The sequence below is a fragment of the Orbicella faveolata genome, unplaced genomic scaffold, assembly GCF_042242905.1.
Source record: "Orbicella faveolata isolate gen_17 unplaced genomic scaffold, um_ofav_v1 contig_47, whole genome shotgun sequence".
In the NCBI taxonomy this organism is placed as follows: domain Eukaryota; kingdom Metazoa; phylum Cnidaria; class Anthozoa; order Scleractinia; family Merulinidae; genus Orbicella; species Orbicella faveolata.
Window position 1 is genome coordinate 23,622,510 of NW_028301577.1, and position 21,819 is coordinate 23,644,328.

Here is a 21,819-nt window from a genome sequence, read left to right on the forward strand (position 1 = left end):
CAACAGATACCAACTTTATCCAACCCATATGTCGATGTGCGACACTGTGGCCCCAGTTGCTCTGGACAAATCGATATTTAGTGTGTTATACGATACACAGCGTTATCCACACTTTGAACAACTGGAGCCTGATGTAAACGTTATTGATTAGATTTTCATCCCCATTATTACGTCAGCTAGAGGTACCTTCGTATGTCTCGCATGTCCCAAAGCACTTTCGTCTAATTAGAAACACTGAACTCGTTATTTTTGTTTCCAGGCTCAGCAATAGGTGGAGTAGCGAGTGGGGAAATGAATCGGACCATCCAGCAGTTTCTTGGATCATTTGCGCGGGAATCTTTCGGTACGCCACGCAATTTTTGCATTGTCTTGCATTGGGTTTTGTTAGAAACCTTGAAAGTTTTCTTGTCTACTTGATCTAGTGTTACCCTTGCATTACACTCGTTTGGTTTGGCGGTGGATTTCTTCGCACTAAACAAGTGACACGAGGCAGCCCAGACATAGGGCCTTTGATTTCGCTCGATTACCAACCGCTGTTTAGGAAAGCAGCCCGCGTAAGTAGACCGGACTCGAAAGCACGGTGGAAATCGACCCTGAAAACGGAAACAAGAGAATTTATTTATTATTATTTCTTCGAACGCACCCTAAAAAATACTTTGCCAGCTAAAAATAGTGGCGTTTCGTCGTGAACACTTCAAGTGAGATCAGAATCCTTGATCTACATGCCCTAAAGTTTCCTAAGAGAGACAACGAGCAACCCGGACCTTTTTATATGGGAGTCACCCCCCACCCCCCGGACTTTCATGTCAAGCATGGACATTTAAATTGAAAGAACCACTCCTCTTTCTGTTTCCAGGTCCCATGTTTGTGCCAGGGGCCTCGTCACCAGGTGACCTGACTCCTCTGGAGACTTTCGTGAACGAGTCCGTGTCTCGATCATTAATAACGTATTTTGAAGGCAAAGGAGACTCCGGTAAGCAAGATTTTGTAGCCAACATGTAGTCACTTAGAAATAAACGCTAATTTCATTCCACGTTTTGGTTAGAATGCGCGATCAGCAATCGAGTGGAAAAGACCACAAGACGCATTACAGTCTACATATATTATAAATCTACGCATTACATACAGCAAACTTACTGTACGCTACTTACACAAAAAACACTATCTTACAGCCTTGATTTACATTGACATGCAATATTTACATACCATAAGCTACTTATGTTGATTATGAAAGTGAATATATGAAAGATCATATATTTAAACTGCGGAGAAAGATTTGAGGACATGATTAATCATCGCAGTTTATATACACAACGCAAGCGTCAGTTTTGTAACTCTTCGGTGAGTTTTTCTGTTTAAATTATCTGGCCTTCAGTTTTGAGTTTATATAATCTCAAACTACACAAAACATAAACATCAAAAAATGTTTTTACACCACAAAATAAATGCTTCGGTTAACTTTCAATCTTGAGTTAGCGTCAGTAACCGGCTTTCGAACAACTCAGCCACTGCATTACATTTCAAGAACGATCTTGATTAACTTTGTACTGGTAGTCACATCTGCACACATGTACCCGGGCTATCTTTTTAGGTAAAATTTGCAACAGATAGCAGCTTTATCCAACCCATATGTCGATGTGCGACACTGTGGCCCCAGTTGCTCTGGACAAATCGCAGTTTAGTGTGTTATACAATGCATAGCGTTATCCACACTTTGAACAACTGGAGCCTGATGTAAACGTCATTGATTAGATTTTCATCCCCATTATTACGTCAGCTAGAGGTACCTTCGTATGTCTCGCATGTCCCAAAGCACTTTTGTTTAATTAGAAACACTGAACACGTTATTTTTGTTTCCAGGCTCAGCAATAGGTGGAGTAGCGAGTGGGGAAATGAATCGGACCATCCAGCAGTTTCTTGGATCCTTTGCGCGGGAATCTTTCGGTACACCACGCAATTTTAGCATTGTCTTGCATTGGGTTTTGTTAGAAACCTTGAAAGTTTTCTTGTCTACTTGATCTAGTGTTACCCTTGCATTACACTCGTTTGGTTTGGCGGTGGATTTCTTCGCACTAAACAAGTGACACGAGGCAGCCCAGACATAGGGCCTTTGATTTCGCTCGATTACCAACTACTTTTTAGGAAAGCAGCCCGCGTAAGTAGACCGGACTCGAAAGCACGGTGGAAATCGACCCTGAAAACGGAAATAAGAGAATTTATTTATTATTATTTCTTCGAACGCACCCTAAAAAATACTTTGCCAGCTAAAAATAGTGGCGTTTCGTCGTGAACACTTCAAGTGAGATCAGAATCCTTGATCTACATGCCCTAAAGTTTCCTAAGAGAGACAACGAGCAACCCCGACCTTTTTATATGGGAGTCACCCCCCCCCCCGGGACTTTCATGTCAAGCATGGACATTTAAATTGAAAGAACCACTCCTCTTTCTGTTTCCAGGTCCCATGTTTGTGCCAGGGGCCTCGTCACCAGGTGACCTGACTCCTCTGGAGACTTTCGTGAACGAGTCCGTGTCTCGATCATTAATAACGTATTTTGAAGGTAACGGAGACTCCGGTAAGCAAGATTTTGTAGCCAACATGTAGTCACTTAGAAATAAACGCTAATTTCATTCCACGTTTTGGTTAGAATGCGCGATCAGCAATCGAGTGGAAAAGACCACAAGATGCATTACAGTCTACATATATTATAAATCTACGCATTACATACAGCAAACTTACTGTACGCTACTTACACCAAAAAACACTATCTTACAGCCTTGATTTACATTGACATGCAATATTTGCATACCATGAGCTACTTATGTTGATTATAAAAGTGAATATATGAAAGATCATATATTTAAACTGCGGAGAAAGATATGAGGACATGATTAATCATCGCAGTTTATATACACAACGCAAGCGTCAGTTTTGTAACTCTTCGGTGAGTTTTTCTGTTTAAATTATCTGGCCTTCAGTTTTGAGTTTATATAATCTCAAACTACACAAAACATAAACATCAAAAAATGTTTTTACACCACAAAATAAATGCTTCGGTTAACTTTCAATCCTGGGTTAGCGTCAGTAACCGGCTTTCGAACAACTCAGCCACTGCATTACATTTCAAGAACGATCTTGATTAACTTTGTACTGGTAGTCACATCTGCACACATGTACCCGGGCTATCTTTCTAGATAAAATTTGCAACAGATAGCAGCTTTATCCAACCCATATGTCGATGTGCGACACTATGGCCCAGTTGCTCTGGACAAATCGCAGTTTAGTGTGTTATACAATGCATAGCGTTATCCACACTTTGAACAACTGGAGCTTGATGTAAACGTTATTGATTAGATTTTCATCCCCATTATTACGTCAGCTAGAAGTACCTTCGTATGTCTCGCATGTCCCAAAGCACTTTCGTCTAATTAGAAACACTGAACACGTTATTTTTGTTTCCAGGCTCAGCAAGAGGTGGAGTAGCGAGTGGGGAAATGAATCGGACCATCCAGCAGTTTCTTGGATCATTTGCGCGGGAATCTTTCGGTACGCCACACAATTTTAGCATTGTCTTGCATTGGGTTTTGTTAGAAACCTTGAAAGTTTTCTTGTCTACTTGATCTAGTGTTACCCTTGCATTACACTCGTTTGGTTTGGCAGTGGATTTCTTCGCACTAAACAAGTGACACGAGGCAGCCCAGACATAGGGCCTTTGATTCCGCTCGATTACCAACCGCTGTTTAGGAAAGCAGCCCACGTAAGTAGACCGGACTCGAAAGCACGGTGGAAATCGACCCTGAAAACGGAAACAAGAGAATTTATTTATTGTTATTTCTTCGAGCGCACCCTAAAAGATACCTTGACAGCTAAAAATAGTGGCGTTTCGTCGTGAACACTTCAAGTGAGATCAGAATCCTTGATTTACATCCCCTAAAGTTTCCTAAGAGAGACAACGAGCGACCCCGACCTTTTTATATGGGAGTCACCCCCCCCCCCGGGACTTTCATATCAAGCATGGACATTTAAATTGAAAGAACTACTCCTCTTTCTGTTTCCAGGTCCCATGTTTGTGCCAGGGGCCTCGTCACCAGGTGACCTGACTCCTCTGGAGACTTTCGTGAACGAGTCCGTGTCTCGATCATTAATAACGTATTTTGAAGGCAAAGGAGACTCCGGTAAGCAAGATTTTGTAGCCAACATGTAGTCACTTAGAAATAAACACTAATTTCATTCCACGTTTTGGTTAGAATGCGCGATCAGCAATCGAGTGGAAAAGACCACAAGACGCATTACAGTCCACATATATTATAAATCTACGCATTACATACAGCAAACTTACTGTACGCTACTTACACAAAAAAGCACTATCTTACAGCCTTGATTTACATTGACATGCAACATTTACATACCATGAGCTACTTACGTTGATTATGAAAGTGAATACATGAAAGATCACATATTTAAACTGCGGAGAAAGATATGAAGACATGATTGATCATCGCAGTTTATATACACAACGCAGGCTTCAGTTTTGTAACTCTTCGATGAGTTTTTCTGTTAAAATTGTCTCGCCTTCAGTTTTGAGTTTATATAATCTCAAACTACACAAAACATAAACATAAAAAAATGTTTTTATACCACAAAATAAATACTTCGGTTAACTTTTAATCCTGGGTTAGCGTCAGTAACCGGCTTTCGAACAACTCAGCCACTGCATTACATTTCAAGAACGACCTTGATTAACTTTGCACTGGTAGTCACATCTGCACACATGTACCCGGGCTATCTTTTTAGATAAAATTTGCAACAGATACCAACTTTATCCAACCCATATGTCGATGTGCGACACTGTGGCCCCAGTTGCTCTGGACAAATCGATATTTAGTGTGTTATGCACAGCGTTATCCACACTTTGAACTACTGGAGCCTGATGTAAACGTTATCGATTAGATTACTATTCCCATTTTTACGTCAGCTAGAAGTACCTTCGTATGTCTCGCATGTCCCAAAGCACTTTCGTCTAATTAAAAACACTAAATACGTTATTCTTGTTTCCAGGCTCTGTAGGAGGTGGAGTAGCGAGTGGGGAAATGAATCGGACCATCCAGCAGTTTCTTGGATCATTCGCGCGGGAATCTTTCGGTACGCCACGCAATTTTAGCATTGTCTTGCTCTTGCAATGGGTTTTTGTTTTACTGCATTGTAGGGACTGTTGGTTTGTTCAAGATTTTATTTACAACCTAAGGTAAAGGAATGAACAGAATGACTCGAAAGACAACTTCAGAACTTAACAAAATGACTTCATTCCTTCATTCCATGTAGGGCAGTTGTATATAAAGGCAGTGGAGTGAGTTTTGTTATAGCACACTTACAAATGATTGTGCCCTCGTGTAACGTTCCAATTTCTAATTAATCTGCGATCAGGCGCTCTTTTTTTTTTTTTTTTTTTTTTCTCGTCGAATAAATGATCGCAAGCTTATTTCCAATCAGAACCATTTGTTCTCTACACTGCTCTCGAAGAGGACTTTTGCGTTTGACAATTCCTCTACTGAATCGCAATGCATATGTAAGCACGGTGACGAAGTAACTCCACTAAAATTAAAACAGAAGCTTGTATGCCCGGGAACGCACTCCCATATGAAAAGGTGGGGATGCTCGTCGAAAAATTTGAATTAAACCTCTGAAGGAGACCAATCTGGGTGTGACTAAAGCTTTTTTGACCCCTGAAAGATACCCCTTAAAAGGAAATAGGCGGTTTTTGCCTCGCGTGCACGTGACCAATGTCACGTGGACACGGATATGAGCTCAGTTCGTACATTCCTGTGTAGGAGATTCCTGTGGTAACCATTGTTTGCGTTCCTAATGTAAGATTCCTGTATGTGATGCGTGGTTGCGGATTAATCAATTTTGGCTACGAAAGACCGGTATAAAACCGGCGATGACTTGACGGCGTTTGGTGCTATTAATTTTGGAAATACGACTTTCAACCACTTTGCACAGATTTAACGAGGACTGGGATGTAACCCTGAGAGACTCAAGCATTTGTAGCTATTTGTGACAGGCTGTTTTTACCATTTTATTTTGTTAGTGTCCGAGCGCCCCGTTCACGCAACTCGCTTGTGTTTAAATCAAATTTGACAACAAATAACAGGCTTGAAACCTTGAAGTGACGGGTTTAAGTCACGCAAAAAAATCTAAAGTTCACAATGTGTGGATTAAAAACTAACCTCTAACTGAAAGCACATTTTCTGCAAATAAGGAAATAGTTATAACTCACAAAACTTAAATGTTAGGTATATGATCAATATCTCACTGTATGTTATATATCACCATGGTTCAGAGCAAGGGCATCAGGCAAATCGCATTGCATTCGTAATGCTACCGGAAGTATAGCACTTGCATTCCGTTTACTTTACATTTTATTTTTTGCATGAGATTAGCCTGTGTACATCCGGAATAACACAGGTTTGAAGCAATACGTGAATTACCCGGGAACGTATTCTCGCTGACTGGGTTTATTTTCCTCTGATATCAGTACCATTTCAATCCATGAAATAAAGCAACAAACAACAGATTTAAGCTTAAAATTGGCTTAAATACAGAGTCGCATAAACATTCCTGAAATGGAAGACATCGAATTCTAAACTGTGTGACAATCTGTTTTAGAAAACCCTTTTGATAAGGGTTGTAAATACTGAAGTCCCAAAAAACTAAATGCAACCCTTAACATTTTAATACGAAATTTTCTAGGGATCACAATGCGTCGATTAAAAACTACCATATAATGTGCTCTTTCCGAGAATAAGCAGACAGGTATGAATTACAAAAAATAATTGTCCGTAAGGGTCGAATCGAGCCAGATCGAATTTTATTCGTAAAATTGATGGAAGTGAAGCTGTTCCTGTCTACTTGATCTAGCGTTACCCTTGCATTACACTCGTTTGGTTTGGTAGCGGATTTCTTCGCACTAAACAAGTGACACGAGGCAGCCCGGGCATAGGGCCTTTGATTTCGCTCGATTACTAGCCGCTGTTCAGGAAAGGAGCCTGCGAAAGCAGACTGAACCTGAGAGGACGGTGAAACTCGAGCCTCAAACGAAAATAAGAGCGTCCGTTTATTATTATTATGTCTTCGAGTACACCCTAAAAGATAATTTGACAGCTAAAAATAGTGGCGTTTCGTCATGAACACCCTAAGTGAATCCGTGATTTATACTCCTAAGGTTTTCTAAGCGAGGCAACGAGCATCTCCGACCATTTTATATAGGAGTCTCCCCTCGGAACCATGGCCATTAAATTTGAAGAACTTTTTCTCTTTCTGTTTCCAGGTCCCATGTTTGTGCCAGGCGCCTCGTCATCAGGTGACCAGACTCCTCTGGAGACTTTCGTGAACGAGTCCGTGTCTCGATCATTAATAAAGTATTTTGAAGGCAAAGGAGACTCCGGTAAGCAAGATTTTATAACCAACATGTTGTCACTTAGATACGAATGCTAACTTCATTCCACGATTTGGTTTGAATGCGAGATCAGCAATCAAGCTTCCGGGTAAGGTGAGTTGAGGAGATCCTGTTACTTGTGTTTCTCTTCTCAGTTTAGTTTGAACTGTTTCCAACAGAATCATATATTGGCACACTTTTCTCTTCTTCATTGTTTCCTTTTCGTTTCTTCTGTCTTCCACAATTTCTACCCACGACACAAAGTTACCTGAAATGAAGTGATAGTAGACCCGCTGAGTAAATTTTAAAATTTCCTTCTACGTGTTTTCCTAATGTAGGTTTTGCAGCTATCGACGCGCTATCTATTGCTGTCGACGCACGCAAGTTTAAATAATATGTCATTTTCGAACACCGATTTTAAATATACTTTTGACGTCGCTGCACGTAAACATATACATAAAGAAACTGAGCGTATGAGGGGCTAAAAACAAGACCAGAGAATTTGCATGAAAGCATCACTGTATGAACTACTTAAGTTGCATGGATTGTATGATTTGCATGGACCGCATGAATCGTTTGGAAGGCATGCATTGCAAAAATACTTCATTGCACCTTGCGATGCATGAATTACTTCTTAATTTGCATGGGCAGCATGAATTGTTGGAAGGCATACAATGCATGAATACTTAATTCCACCTTGCAATGCATAAATTACTTCTTAATTTTCATGAATAGTTAGAAAGCATACAATGCATGAATACCTATTTGCACCTTGCGATGCATGAATTACTTTTTAATTTGCATGAATTGTTTAAAAGACATGCAATGCATGAATATTTAATTGCACTTTGCAATGCATGAATTACTTCTTAATTTGCATGGGCAGCATGAATTGTTTGGAAGGCATGCAATACAAGAATACTTAATTGCACGTTGTGATGCATGAATTACTTCTTAATTTGTATGGATAGCATGAATTGTTTGGAAGGCATGCAATACATGAATACCGAATTGCACGTTGTGATGCATGAATTACTTCTTAATTTGCATGGGCAGCATGAATTGTTTGGAAGGCATGCAATACATGAATACTTAATTGCACGTTGTGATGCATGAATTACTTCTTAATTTGTATGGATAGCATGAATTGTTTGGAAGGCATGCAATACATGAATACTTAATTGTACGTTGTGATGCATGAATTACTTCTTAACTTGCATGGGCAGTATGAATTGTTTGGAAGGTTGCCATGCATGAATACTAAATTGCGCCTTGAAATGCATGAATTACTTATTAATTTGTATGGATAGCATGAGTTGTTGGAAGGCATGCAATGCATAAATACTTAATTACACCTCGCAATGCATGAATTACTCCTTAATTTGCATGGACAGCATGAATTATTTAGAAGGCATGCAATGCATGAATCTTTAATTCTACCTTGCAATGCATAAATTACTTCTTAATTTGCATGGACAGCATGAACTGTTGGAAGGCTTGCAATGCAAGAATTACTTAATTGCACCTTGTAATGCAAGAATTACTTCTTAATTTGTATGGGTAGCATGAATTGCTTGAAAGGCATGCAATGCATAAATACTTAATTGCACCTTGTAATGCAAAAATTACTTTTTAATTTGCTTGGGCAGCATGAATTGTTTGGAAGGCATGCAATGCATAAATACTTAATTGCACGTTGTGATGCATGAATTACTTCTTAATTTGCATGGGCAGCATGAATTGTTGGAAGGCATGCGATGCATGAGTACTTAGTCGCGCCTTGCAATGCGTGAATTACTTCGTAATTTGTATGAACAGCATGAATTGTTTGGAAGGAATGCAATGCACGAATACTTAATGCACCTTGTAATGCATGAATTACTTTTTAATTTGTATGGACAGCATGAATTGTTTGGAAGGCATTCAATACATGAATACTTAATTGCACGTCGTGATGCATGAATTACTTCTTAATTTGCATGGGCAGCATGAATTGTTTGGAAGGCACACAATGCATGAATACTTAATTGCCCTTTGCAATGTATGAATTACTTCTTAAATTTTATGGACAGCATGAATTGTTGGAAGGCATGCAATGCAAGAATACTTAACTGCACCTTGAAATGCATGAATTACTTCTTAATTTGTATGGACAGCGTGAATTGTTTGGAAGGCATGCAATGCATGAATACTTAATTGTACCTTGCAATACATGAATTACATCTTAATTTGCATGAACAGCATGAATTGTTTCGAAGGCATGCAATACATGAATACTTAATTGCACCTTGCAATGCATGAATCACTCGTTAATTGCACCGTGAGATGATTTGCAAGAACAGCGTGAATTGCAATGCATGAGTGCATGAGCTGCTTGAAGATGTATGAATTGATGCCTGCTTAAATACGTAGCATGATTATCTTAGAAAAAGTATGAGAGAAAAAAGAACAACGCTGCACGTAAACTCGGCTTAGACCTCATTACTTTTAACAAGCTTTTCTCTTTCACAAACAACAGACTCTACAGCATCCAGGTAAGAGGAATATCACGTGACTATCCAGTTTGTGGTTGTTAAAGGTGCATGTTATATTTTCACAAGGTTACGGCATCCTTGTGTGTCACTTCAATTTTTCTTTCATTTTAGGTGAACTCAATTTTTCCTCGTCACAGCTGCCAGATAACCGCACTATCAAGGGTTTTGTAGAAGCGTACGTCGATAAGCTTATAAGTGGGTATCCTGTGGCATACCAAACCATGAATTTCTCTATTAACCTTAGACCAAACTTCAGTTTCCACTATATTATGGCATCACTTTTTCTCCACCTAAGTATCCCTTTTCTTTTCGTTTTTGTAAAGATGGACTCAATCTTTCCTCATCTCAAACACAACCACAACTGCTTAATAACCGGACCATCCAGAACTTTGTAGAAGCTTATGTAGACAGATATGTAGGTGAGTGCACTGTGGCATCCCAAAACACTTTGGTTTTGGTGTTTTATCTTAGTCATGTGACAAAAGAAGGCGTTAAAGAACTTTTAATCCTTAAAGTTTATAACAGCATTTCACTCTGATTTCATTAAAGGTGGACTGAGTGGTTTAAAACAACTTCATGTTTTCTACGATTATCGGAACTTTTGACGTTGACTTCATTTCTATGTATTTTTATCAATTTAAGGTGGACTTAACTTTTCCTCGTCACAGCTACAATCACAGTCGCCTGATAACAGCACTATCCAGAACTTTGTAAAGGATTATGTTGATGAATACATCAGTAAGTATACTTTAGAGCGCCATGTGAGCGTGTTTGGTGTTAATTCGGATTGAAGTTTTTATCAATTTATGTGATTGTGCATGCGTTCATGTTGACATTTCTCCTTTTTTATTTAAAAAGGGGAGCTCAGTCTTTCCTTGTCACAACTGCCCAACAACCGTACAATCGAGGGTTTTGTAAAAGCCCATGTAGATGAGTATGTTGGTGAGGATTGTGTTGTTCGTGTTAATGTTTGTACTTATAAAATCATTTCACGTCAATGTCTTGTCCCGGTTTTTCATTCCGCAAAGTGGACTCAATTTTTCAGAGTCACAACCACAATTCCAACCTCCTTTACCCTTATTTAGATCTCAGTTTAGTCTTAATACAATGCGAGACAAAAGTCCTTCAGGTCATTCGTTAATTTTCCGAAACTCCCTTCCCCTAAACAAAGGTGAAATATTGTCAAGCAGTTGGATAAATAAAAATCAACATTACATTAGCGTTGGAAGCGAAAGTCAGATGAGGTGAAGTGTCCCAAGACTTTTGCCTTGGATTGTAGCTACACGGGTGTGTATAGCCTACCAAACGAATTATTGCTCGTGTTACACTTGGACGACTCTGTCTCTCCTAAACTTTCAAAACACGTTACTTGAATACCAATTCTATTTTTCTCCTTTACGGTGAACTCAGCGCTTCCTCGTTATAGCTTTTCCTCGTGAAGGCTTATATTGATAATTATACGGGTTGGTATGCTTTGGCATTCGGCGCGACTTTTCCGTTTGTGCTAATGTTTGATATTATAGTTATTTTTTGTAACGTCGTCTCGTCTTTTTAAGTTGGACTCAATCTTTCCTCGTCCCACCCACAACGTCAACCGCCTGATAATCTTACTATCCAGAGCTTTGTAAAGGATTATGTGGATGAATATGTCGGTAAGTATATTGTGGAACGCCAGATTTGACTGTGTTTTTCATTAACCGCCTTAACCATATAGCCGCACTTTGTAAGGTTGTAATCAAACATGCTTTACCTGATGTCACTTATAATTTATTCTAGATGGACTCAACTTTTCATCGTCACAACCACAACCGCAGCCTCCAGATAACCGCACTGTTCAAATCTTTGTGAAGGATTTTGTCGACCAGTACCTGGGTAGGTACTTGAACTTCCGATAATACGCCTCCCCCACCCCTTCCTCAAATACAAGGCCGTTGGCTTGTAGTATATTTAGATTTAGATCTTACTATTGGAAAGCTTGTTTTTTTATTTCATTTCTGCTTTACAGTATCCTAGGAGACTTGTATGGTTCATATAACGACTGTGCACTGAACGTGCTTTAAGTTTTACATCTTTATGCTTCTCGCTCTGTGCCTTAAACTCAAAGAGCGCATTACCAAGGTGTAGGTCTGTTTGCTGGGAACACTTCAAGAAAATGGGATGAAGACTTTGCCATATTTTGGCCACAATCGTGGCCGTTTATTTGCTAACAAAACAAATGAATTATATTTTTCTAGAATCGTGATTTATTTCCAGCAAAGGTGAGGGCAAACCCGCTATGTTAACCCGTTGAGACCACTCCTTAACTAACCGCCCTGGGAGGGAATAGGATGGGAAAAACGTTTTTGTCCCGAAGTTGGAGAAAAAGGGGCCTGAAACCTGGCCTGCATTGATTTAAGTACTCATAACTAAGAGTCCTGTATGTAACCTGACTCTTACTAGTCAAATATTAACTGGCGTAGCTAGTTGCATAAAATCATTTATTCTCTGTAAGAATAAATTTTCTTTATGTTAGAAAGTTGTATAGTGCCATGCCATTTGACTGTGGCTTTTCTATTTTACCACTGAATGAGCTTGAGATTTAAAAACAAATAACAAATGCTCTTTGCTTTATTCACTTTATTCACTTTATTCACTGTGCCCTTTGCGTTCTTCGTTGAACAATTTTGTAACATCCAAGATTTCTAATACCTTAGCCCTTTTCTTTAATAGCTGGGCTCAATTTTTCCTCCTCGCAATCGCAAACACCACCGCCTGATAACCGCACTATCCAGAACTTTGTGGAGGATTATGTGGATGAATATGTCAGTAAGTCGATAACTGACGCCAAATGACTATTTGGCTTCTCTTGGCTTGTGTTAATCTTTGACCAAGCTTATTTCTCCTACGAGTTTTTATGTGATATTCTTTGAGACCGACAACACTTATTTGTATTTTTATTTCAGGTGGACTCAATCTTTCCCTGGCGCAGGTGCAACCACAGTCACCAAATAACCGCACTATACAGACCGTTGTTAAAGCTCATCTAGAAGAATTTGTTGGTAGCTATACAACACTGTGATTTCTGTGTTGATCATTGAAACAGTTTGTTATTTCTACGACTTTGATATCCTTTCAAGTTAATACCACGTCTTCTTTTGCCATTTCAGGTGGTCTCAATCTTTCCTCGTCACAACCGCCAGATAACCGCACTATTCAGAACTTTGTAAAAACTTACGTAGATGCGTATGTAGGTGGGTAGGCTTCACTGTGTAGGCTTGCCTTTGAATTATTGCCTCATTTCTAAGATTATAACATCCTTTGACTTTGATACAACTTCATTTTACATTCTTTTCTGTTTTAGCTGGATTAAATCTCTCCTCGACACAAGCGCAACCACAACCGCCCGGCAACATCACTATACAAAACTTAGTACAGAGTTATGTAGACAAATACATTGGTGGGTATATCCTGTGAAAGCGCTACACAAATATGCATATGTCGTTTGACTAATTCTGTGAGGAGTATTACTGATCTTTTCTGCTTTTTTTAAATAATTAAATAATTTCTGAGATTTCCAATGTTGCACTTCCTTTCGTTATGTTTTTAGCTGGACTCAATCTTTCCTTGACACAATCGCCTGATAACCGCGCTATTCAGAACTTTGTTGAGGATTATGTAAATGAATATGTTGGTTAGTATACAGTGCTTGTGTTCATCATATGCATTGATCAAATTCATATTTTACAAGTTTATGAAATTTCTTTAAGAGAGCACTGCTTTTATTTCAGATCGATTAAATTTTTCCTCGTCACAACCGCAACCTCAACCACTGGATAATCGCACTATCCAGAGCTTTGTTAAGGATTATGTGGACGAGTATGTGGGTAGGTAACCTGTGCCATGCACATTTCTGTGTCGTTTGGATCACTCATTGTTAAAACAACTTCATGTTTTCTACGATTATCAAAACCTTTTATGATGACTTCATTTCTATATTTTTTTTTTGAGTAAAGGTGGACTTAACGTTTCCTCGTCACAAGCACAACCACTACCACCTGATAACCGCACTATCCAGGACTTTGTAAAGGATTATGTCGACCAGTATATGGGTAGGTATACTGTGGCAAGCCACATCACTGTGTTGTTTGGGTGATTCATTAAGTCTATATTCTTTGGGGATTATATATCTGTAAATGTTGAAACCACTAACTATTCTTATTTTAGGCGGACTAAATATTTCCTCGTCACAACCACAGCCTCAGCCACTGAATAACCGCACAATCCAGAGCTTTGTAAAAGATTATGTTGACGAGTACGTGGGTAGGTTTACTGTGGCAAGCCACTTTGTTGTTCATGTGCTTTATTGAAGTATATATCTTTGATATTATATACTGATAAATGCTGATACCAATCAATATTTTTATTTCATGTAGACGGACTGAATATTTCTTCGTCACAGTCACAAACACAAGTGCCAGATAACAGCACTGTACAGAACTTTGTAAAGGATTATGTGGACGAATATGTTGGTAGGTTGTGGCAAGCCACATCACTGTGCTGTTTTTAAGCACTTAAAAGTACTTTATTGAAGTAAATATCTTTGATAAATAATGATAAATGCTAATTAGATACCACTCGATATTTTTATTTCAGGCGGACTGAATATTTCTTCGTCACAGTTGCAGCCACAAGTACCTGATAACCACACTATCCAGAACTTTGTAAAGGACTATGTGGATGAATATGTTGGTAGGTGTACTGTGGCAAGCCACGTCACTGCGTTGTTTGCCTCAACTCATTCATTAAAGTTTGTAATTTTTTTTTTTTTTTTTTGATATAGCATACCTGTAGATGTTGATACCACTAATACAACTCAATATTTTTATTTCAGGCGGACTAAATATTTCTTCTTCACAGACGCAACCACAGCTGCCAGATAACTTTTCTATCCAAAGCTTTCTAGAAGCGTACGTTGATAACTACATGGGTGAGTGTACTGGGGAATACCAAAGGATTTCGTTGAATGTGCTAAACGAAGATTAGACCTATGTGATTATTCGCGTTAATGACAACCCTTCTTTTTGTTCAAGATGGACTCAATCTTTCCTCTTCAAAACTGAAATCAGAAACGCCTGACAACCGCACTATCCAGGACTTTATAGAGGATTATGTAGATGAATATATAGGTGCGTATACTCTGGTATGGAAGTCGAATTTGTTGCATTTGTTATCTAAGATTTTAAGGTTAAGTAATAGAGGACGTTTTCCGTAGCCTCATCTATATTATCGACAAAGGGGCTTGGGAGAATTCGAGACAGTTATGCAAATAACGCAATAGAGGGCTTACATAACTTGCCAGAGTTCTCCCAACCTCCCTCCTCGAGTGTTAATTAAGGGAGCGTTCCTTTGGGGTGATCTGGATCAAGATCAGTGATCCAAGATCACTCGGATCATGGTGCATCAAAGGCGCCGATGAATCCGTGACCAGAGTGGATTCACCGGTTCCTTTGATGTAACATAATCCATGTGATCTTGGATCACTGATCCTGATCCAGATCACCTCAAAGGAACGCACCCTAAGATGAGGTTATCTAACCACGGAAAAAAGTCCTCTATTGCTTTTACAAAATATTTCTCAAATTGCGAGGTTTACATACTTTAACCCAAACACGCCTGTCGACCAATGAGCGCGTGTGTACTATCTTAAATATTTTATAATTATAATTATTACATCCTTCCACGTTGATACCACTCTCTTTCTATTCAGATGGACTCAATCTTTCCTCGTCACAGGCGAGTAATAAGAGCAACTTCCAGAACTTTGTTGAGGATTATGTTGATAATTATATTGGTGAGTATAACTGTTATGTGGCTTGTCACATAATTATGTTGTTTGCCAAAATCTTCGACGAGATTTTAAGAATTTTAAGAATTTAATTGGATTTAATTTTATTCCACAAAAGTGAACTAAACTTTTCTTTATCACAACTACAACCTCAGCAGCCTATTAATCGCACTATCCAAAACTTTGTAAAGGCTAGCTTGATGTGGATAAGCATGTAGGGAAGTATTGTATGCGGTTTTCATGTGAGTTCCGAAAAGTAATTGACTTTGCATCAACCACGCTACACGATTGGCTTACAAAACTCACCCCTCTTTTTATCCAATCGGAAGTAAAATCGTGAATCGCTCGCACATGTTTTTCCGGGCTTCGCGACAGCTACAAGTAATTTTTATATCATTTCGAGTTTTGATTGGTTCACTGTATTGTTTGTGACTTTGTGATTGGTCAGAGTGATGACTTTGGTTTTGGTTTTACGACACTCAGTTAAAAACCGCTCTTTTGCCACTTGACTTATTACACATGTTGGTATTTTGGAGCAATTTTCCTTTATCTAAAATTGTACTAGGGCACACTTTCAATTCTTTAAAAGTAATGCTTTATTGGGTCTATTGATAAAGCGCTATTTCCATGGTTGTCTAATAGCGCTTTGCAGTTCTCACTTCTCTCTTTTTCCTTTCAAGGTGGACTCAATGTGACCTTATCACTAGCACAACTGCAGCTGCCTGGTAACCATACTATCCAGAGCTTTGTAAGAGATTTTGTAGACAACTATGTGGGTGGGTAAACTTTCACAAGTCACGTGAGTGTACTGCTATCTAAATACTGAATATCTAAGTATACTCCAAGAAATACCCTCTCACGTGGATGTTCTGTTCTCTTACTTTCAAGGTGCACTCAATATTTCCTCATCACAGCCGAAAGCACGACCGCCTGATAACCGCACTATTCAGAACTTTGTAAAGGTTTACGTAGACAAGTACGTGGGTGAGTAATATACATTTCCAAGTCACGTATGGTACTGTTTTGTTATGACTTGAATTTGTAAGTATGTTCTCTTATATATTTTGTTCTCTTTCTTCAATCAAGTTGCACTCAATATTTCCTCATCACAGAGGACTGATATCCAAACTATCCAGAACTTTGTAAAGGATTATGTGAATGAGTATGTGGGTACGTACAACTTTGTCATGCCATTTTTTTTTGTTGTTGCTTTTTTGCACGCTGGATGGACTCTTCACAACTGCAGTCATACTGAACTGATCAATACTGGTAACCGTCGCACCTAGAACTTTCTCAAGAATTACTTGTGCTAATAAATCACTTAGCAAACTGCGGCATGGCACTGACAGTGTTGTTTGTGTTAAATTTTAACAAGTTCCATAGTTCCAACACTATAACATCGCTTCACCCACGTTTTTCTTTCCTTTTTTCCTTGAAGATGGTCTAAATATCAGCTCACCACAATCACCAACCACTGAAAACCGCACTATTCAGAACTATGTTAAGGCTTATGTCAAGAAGTTTGTAGGTGGGTATGCTGTGGTATCCAACTTGACCATTATTTGGGTTATTAATTAAATCTTTGAACTAGTTTTTATCTGCTGAGGTTATAATATCCTCCCTGCTGAATGTCTTTTTATTTTCTTTTTTTAAGTTGGACTCAATTTAACCTCATCAGAGATGCGACAGCAACTTCTAGATAACCGCACTATCCGGAACATTGTAATGGATTATGTCGACGAGTATGCGGGTAGGTATCCTGTGGCATGCAACATGTCTGCATCGCTTGCAGTACTCAATGTTAAAAGAACTCCATTTATCGAAATCGTTTGACGCTGACTTCTTTTCTATGTATTTTTATTGATTTAAGGTGGACTTAACTTTTCCTCGTCACAGTCACAACCTCGACCGCTTGATAACCGCATTATCCAGAACTTAGTAAAGGAATATGTGGATGAGTATGTGGGTGTGTGCAACTTTGTTTTTGTTGCTTTCTGACACGTTAGATGAATTCTGCTCAACTGCAATCACACTGAACTAATCAATACTGGTAACCTTAGTAAATAGAACTTTTCTAAGGTTTACTTGTGCCAATAAATCGCGTAACAAACTGTTGCATAGGACTGACGGTGTTATTTGTGTTAAATTTTTAACAAGTTTATCGCTCCAAAATTCTAACGTCGCTTCACCCACATTTTTCTTTCCTTTTTCCTTTAAAGATGGTCTTAATATCAGCTCGCCACAGTCGCAATCACCAACTATTGAAAACCGTACTATCCAGAGCTATGTTAAGGATTATGTAGAGACGTTTGTAGGTGGGTATGCTGTGGTATCCAAGCTGACCATTATTTGTGTTATCAATTAAATCCTTGCACAAGTTTTTATCTGCTAAGTTTATAATATTCTCCCTGCTGAATGTCTCTTTCCTTTCTGTCTTTCAAGATGGACTCAATTTAACCTCATCAGAAATGCGACCACAGCTTCTAGATAACCGCACCATCCAGGACATTGTGATGGGTTATGTCGATGATTATGTGGGTAGGTATCCTGTGGCATGCAACATTTATGTTTCGTGTGCATCCCTCGATGTTTTTTTCTACGATTATCGAAAACTTTTACGTTGACTTCATTTCTCTGTGTTTTCTTTGATTTAAGGTGGACTTAACTTTTCCTCGTCACAAACACAACCACAGCCACTGGATAACCGCACTGTTCAAAACTTTGTAAAGGATTACGTAGACGAGTATGTGGGTAGGTATCCTGTGTTATACCGCATGACCGTATCTTTGATTTAATTATTTTAGGCTAAATCTACATCTCACCTTTCTAACCCATCTCATTATTTCAAAATTTTTTGATGCCTTGTTTTCAGCTGGGCTCGACCTTTCTTCGCCAAAACCACAACCACGCTCGCCTGATTGAAGTATATATTTTTGATATTATATACTGATAAATGCTGATAAATGCTGATACCACTCAATATTTTTCTTTCAGGCGGACTGAATATTTCCTCGCCACAAATGCAACCACACGTACTGCCAGATAACCGCACTATTCAGAACTTTGTAAAAGATTATGTGGATGAATACGTCGGTAAGCATACTGTAAAAGGTCGTATGAATGCAAGGTTACATTTTTTCTAAGGTTACGACACCTTTTCACTTGGACATGCTTTCTTTCCCTATTCAAGGTGAACTCAATCTTTCTTCCTTACAATCACCACAACCGCCAAACAACAGAACCCTCCAGAGTTTTGTAGAAGCTTATCTAGGTAAGTACACTAGACGTGGTCTAATTGCTTTGATAGTCTTCAAATACTTATATATTATTTTATTCCTCCCAGTCAACTACTCTTTCTTTTTTTTAAGATGCGCACAATGTTTCTTCGTCACTACCGCAACTACAACCGTCTAATAATCGCACGATCCAGAAGTTTGTGGAAGCTTATGTTGATAGGTATATAGGTGGGTATCCTGTGGTAAGCCACTTGTCTGAATTGCTTATTGTTGAACAAATTAAAACATTTCTTAAATTGTAGCATCCCTTTTGATCGTCTAGTTGTTTCTGAATTTTTTTGTTTAAGATGGATTCAATCTTTCCTCATCAAAGCCACGACTACTATCGCCGAATAACCGTACTATCCAGGAAGTTTCCGAGGCATATGTAGACCAGTACCTAGGTGGGCATACTGCGGCATGTAGCCCGACATTATTTTTCTGCTTTAATCTTTAAATGAGTTTATTATTTACGACATTCCTTCTCCTGGATTTTGTATTTCTTTTTTCTGTTTAAGATTACCTCAATCTTACCTCCCCGCAAGCGCAACTAGGACCTGATAATCGCACAATCCAGAGTTTTGTTAGGGATTATGTGGACGAGTATATAGGTTTGTATAACCTGACTGTATTATTTGTTTTAATCTTTAAAGAAACTGTTCACTTCGGTCGATTATATTTAACTCATTGTAACATGGATTCCCCTTTGCTGCTTTTCTATTTAAGACGGTCTCAACCTTTCTTCGTCGCAACCACAACCGCCTAATAACCGCACAATCCAGACCTTTGTAAAGGATTATGTGGATGAATACGTCAGTGAGTATACCGCAGAACGCCATGGCTATTTTGTTTGTGTTAATCATTGGAAAGGTTGGCATTTCCTTATAGCTTTTCACTTGAACTGATTGTCCTTTGTTTTTTTCTATTCAAGGTGAACTCAACTTCTCCTCATCACAACCTCAACTACGGCCACAAGTGCCTGATAACCGCACTATCCAGAACTTTGTCAAAGCTTTCGTCGATGAACATATAAGTGAGTGGCACAGTAATAATAATAATAATAATAATAATAATAATAATAATGATAATAATAATAACAATAACAATAATAATAGTAATAGTAATAATAATAACAATAAGAGTAATAGTAACAGTAACAGTAACAGTAATAGTAATACTAATAGTAATAGTAGTCATCATCATAATCAACTTTATTTATCGAGGGTACCACAGAACAACAGTGACTGAAAAACCAGTGACCCTCTTATAAATAATTACAGAGTAAAAAGATGGACAGTGAAATACCATATAACTCTACTTGTGCTGTTACGTTTAAGTTAATCTTCGAACAAGTTTATCAGTAATAATGTTCCAAGACTTAAACATCAGTTTACCGACACTGTTTTCTTTTCTATCCAAGGTGAGCTCAATTTTTCCTCGTCAGAACTGCAACTACAACCTTCAAATAACAGAACTATCCAGAACTTTGTAAAGGATTACGTAGATGAATACATAGGTTAGTACAATGCGGAACGCCACATGACTGTTGTTTGTGTTTATATCTTTTAAGATGAAGATGTCCTTTCACCTGAATTCGATTCTTTTTTTATTCAAGGCGGACTCAATCTGTCAACCTCGTCAGAACTGCAACCACAATCGCCTAATAATCGAACAATCCAGAACTTTGTGAAGGATTATGTACATAAGTATATAGGTTAGTATAATACGGAATGCTACATGTCCTTGTTGTTTGTGTTTATGTTTATTAAGATTGTCATATGACCTAACATCCTTCCATATGTATTGCTATTTTCTTTTTCATTCAAGCTGGACTAAATCTTTCCTCGTCTGAACCTAATAACCTCACCATTCAGAGCTTTGTAGAGTCTTACGTAGATAAGTATATAGGTGGGTTTACTGTATAATATCACACGACTGTGTTCTTTGTGTTCATATTTAAGTTACAGATTTAGATAACGAATCAGCTGTTCATTTCAGCCTGTGGAATGCCATGGCTGTGTTCCTTTCGTTTATTTCATAAGGTTGTGACATCTTGTCAGTCCTTGATGTCTCTTTTTTTCAACTTTAGGTGAACGAGAGTTTCCTTCCTCACAAGTGCCTGACAACCGGACCATCCAGAACTTTGTGGAAGCTTATGTAGACGAATATGTCGGTTAGTATACTGTATTATTATATTGCTGTGTCTCACAAGGACTGGGAACTACCGAATTCATGAATTTGATTGGTTGAAATCGATATTGAAAGCGGTCTAGATTTTCCCATCTAGACCGGTTTCATTTTGCGGTGAAAACGTTTGCAAACTAAAATGCAAAAATATGGACTATTTTCTCCTAACAATATTTATTTATGGAAGTGCCAAAAGACTGATGAGCAAACTTTGGCAGAATTAAGTTCGGCTCATCGCCGTTTGTAAGCAAAATGTCGACTAGTACAACCCAGTTACATTAAACAAATTAAATTTTTCTAGTTTGCCATATAATAAACATCTTATTAACCGAGTTTAGTCGGTCTGTATGGGAGAATCTTGACCTCGGTCGTATGTACAGACCTCACTGCGTTCGGTCTGTACTCACGACCTCGGTCAAGATTCTCCCATACAGACCTCCTGCTCGGTTAATAAGAGCTAAGTACAGCAGTGGCTGTGCTGTTTCTCTGCCTCTTTAAATAAGTTTATGATTTTCAACATCATGGCCTCTTTTAACTGACTTAGAGTCTTCGTTTTTATCAGGCTG

At 38.5% G+C, this 21,819-nt stretch overlaps 1 protein-coding gene across 9 annotated transcripts in view; it reads left to right on the forward strand.

Moving 5' to 3' along the window:
- Nucleotides 1-21,819, forward strand: part of LOC110061035 (uncharacterized) — a 46,783-nt gene that overhangs the window by 13,735 nt on the left and 11,229 nt on the right. For 2 of the 9 annotated variants that reach the window (XM_089280287.1, XM_089280286.1), the window contains exons 14-60: nucleotides 260-343; nucleotides 857-973; nucleotides 1,861-1,944; nucleotides 2,457-2,573; nucleotides 3,461-3,544; nucleotides 4,057-4,173; nucleotides 5,057-5,140; nucleotides 7,326-7,442; nucleotides 10,079-10,162; nucleotides 10,291-10,386; nucleotides 10,610-10,705; nucleotides 10,826-10,909; nucleotides 11,524-11,619; nucleotides 11,744-11,839; nucleotides 12,677-12,772; nucleotides 12,910-13,005; nucleotides 13,114-13,197; nucleotides 13,308-13,403; nucleotides 13,554-13,637; nucleotides 13,735-13,830; nucleotides 13,960-14,055; nucleotides 14,171-14,266; nucleotides 14,380-14,475; nucleotides 14,600-14,695; nucleotides 14,838-14,933; nucleotides 15,037-15,132; nucleotides 15,714-15,797; nucleotides 16,472-16,567; nucleotides 16,680-16,775; nucleotides 16,878-16,961; nucleotides 17,230-17,319; nucleotides 17,446-17,541; nucleotides 17,662-17,757; nucleotides 18,011-18,106; nucleotides 18,234-18,329; nucleotides 18,447-18,542; nucleotides 18,786-18,884; nucleotides 18,982-19,062; nucleotides 19,160-19,255; nucleotides 19,375-19,470; nucleotides 19,585-19,677; nucleotides 19,793-19,882; nucleotides 19,998-20,099; nucleotides 20,487-20,582; nucleotides 20,682-20,780; nucleotides 20,894-20,974; nucleotides 21,156-21,239. In XM_089280287.1, the coding sequence (XP_089136413.1) occupies nucleotides 260-343; nucleotides 857-973; nucleotides 1,861-1,944; nucleotides 2,457-2,573; nucleotides 3,461-3,544; nucleotides 4,057-4,173; nucleotides 5,057-5,140; nucleotides 7,326-7,442; nucleotides 10,079-10,162; nucleotides 10,291-10,386; nucleotides 10,610-10,705; nucleotides 10,826-10,909; nucleotides 11,524-11,619; nucleotides 11,744-11,839; nucleotides 12,677-12,772; nucleotides 12,910-13,005; nucleotides 13,114-13,197; nucleotides 13,308-13,403; nucleotides 13,554-13,637; nucleotides 13,735-13,830; nucleotides 13,960-14,055; nucleotides 14,171-14,266; nucleotides 14,380-14,475; nucleotides 14,600-14,695; nucleotides 14,838-14,933; nucleotides 15,037-15,132; nucleotides 15,714-15,797; nucleotides 16,472-16,567; nucleotides 16,680-16,775; nucleotides 16,878-16,961; nucleotides 17,230-17,319; nucleotides 17,446-17,541; nucleotides 17,662-17,757; nucleotides 18,011-18,106; nucleotides 18,234-18,329; nucleotides 18,447-18,542; nucleotides 18,786-18,884; nucleotides 18,982-19,062; nucleotides 19,160-19,255; nucleotides 19,375-19,470; nucleotides 19,585-19,677; nucleotides 19,793-19,882; nucleotides 19,998-20,099; nucleotides 20,487-20,582; nucleotides 20,682-20,780; nucleotides 20,894-20,974; nucleotides 21,156-21,239 (4,431 nt within the window). The remainder of the gene's footprint in view (nucleotides 1-259; nucleotides 344-856; nucleotides 974-1,860; nucleotides 1,945-2,456; nucleotides 2,574-3,460; nucleotides 3,545-4,056; nucleotides 4,174-5,056; nucleotides 5,141-7,325; nucleotides 7,443-10,078; nucleotides 10,163-10,290; nucleotides 10,387-10,609; nucleotides 10,706-10,825; nucleotides 10,910-11,523; nucleotides 11,620-11,743; nucleotides 11,840-12,676; nucleotides 12,773-12,909; nucleotides 13,006-13,113; nucleotides 13,198-13,307; nucleotides 13,404-13,553; nucleotides 13,638-13,734; nucleotides 13,831-13,959; nucleotides 14,056-14,170; nucleotides 14,267-14,379; nucleotides 14,476-14,599; nucleotides 14,696-14,837; nucleotides 14,934-15,036; nucleotides 15,133-15,713; nucleotides 15,798-16,471; nucleotides 16,568-16,679; nucleotides 16,776-16,877; nucleotides 16,962-17,229; nucleotides 17,320-17,445; nucleotides 17,542-17,661; nucleotides 17,758-18,010; nucleotides 18,107-18,233; nucleotides 18,330-18,446; nucleotides 18,543-18,785; nucleotides 18,885-18,981; nucleotides 19,063-19,159; nucleotides 19,256-19,374; nucleotides 19,471-19,584; nucleotides 19,678-19,792; nucleotides 19,883-19,997; nucleotides 20,100-20,486; nucleotides 20,583-20,681; nucleotides 20,781-20,893; nucleotides 20,975-21,155; nucleotides 21,240-21,819) is intronic. The other 7 variants (XM_089280288.1, XM_089280291.1, XM_089280290.1 and 4 more) reach the window with 7 other exon arrangements.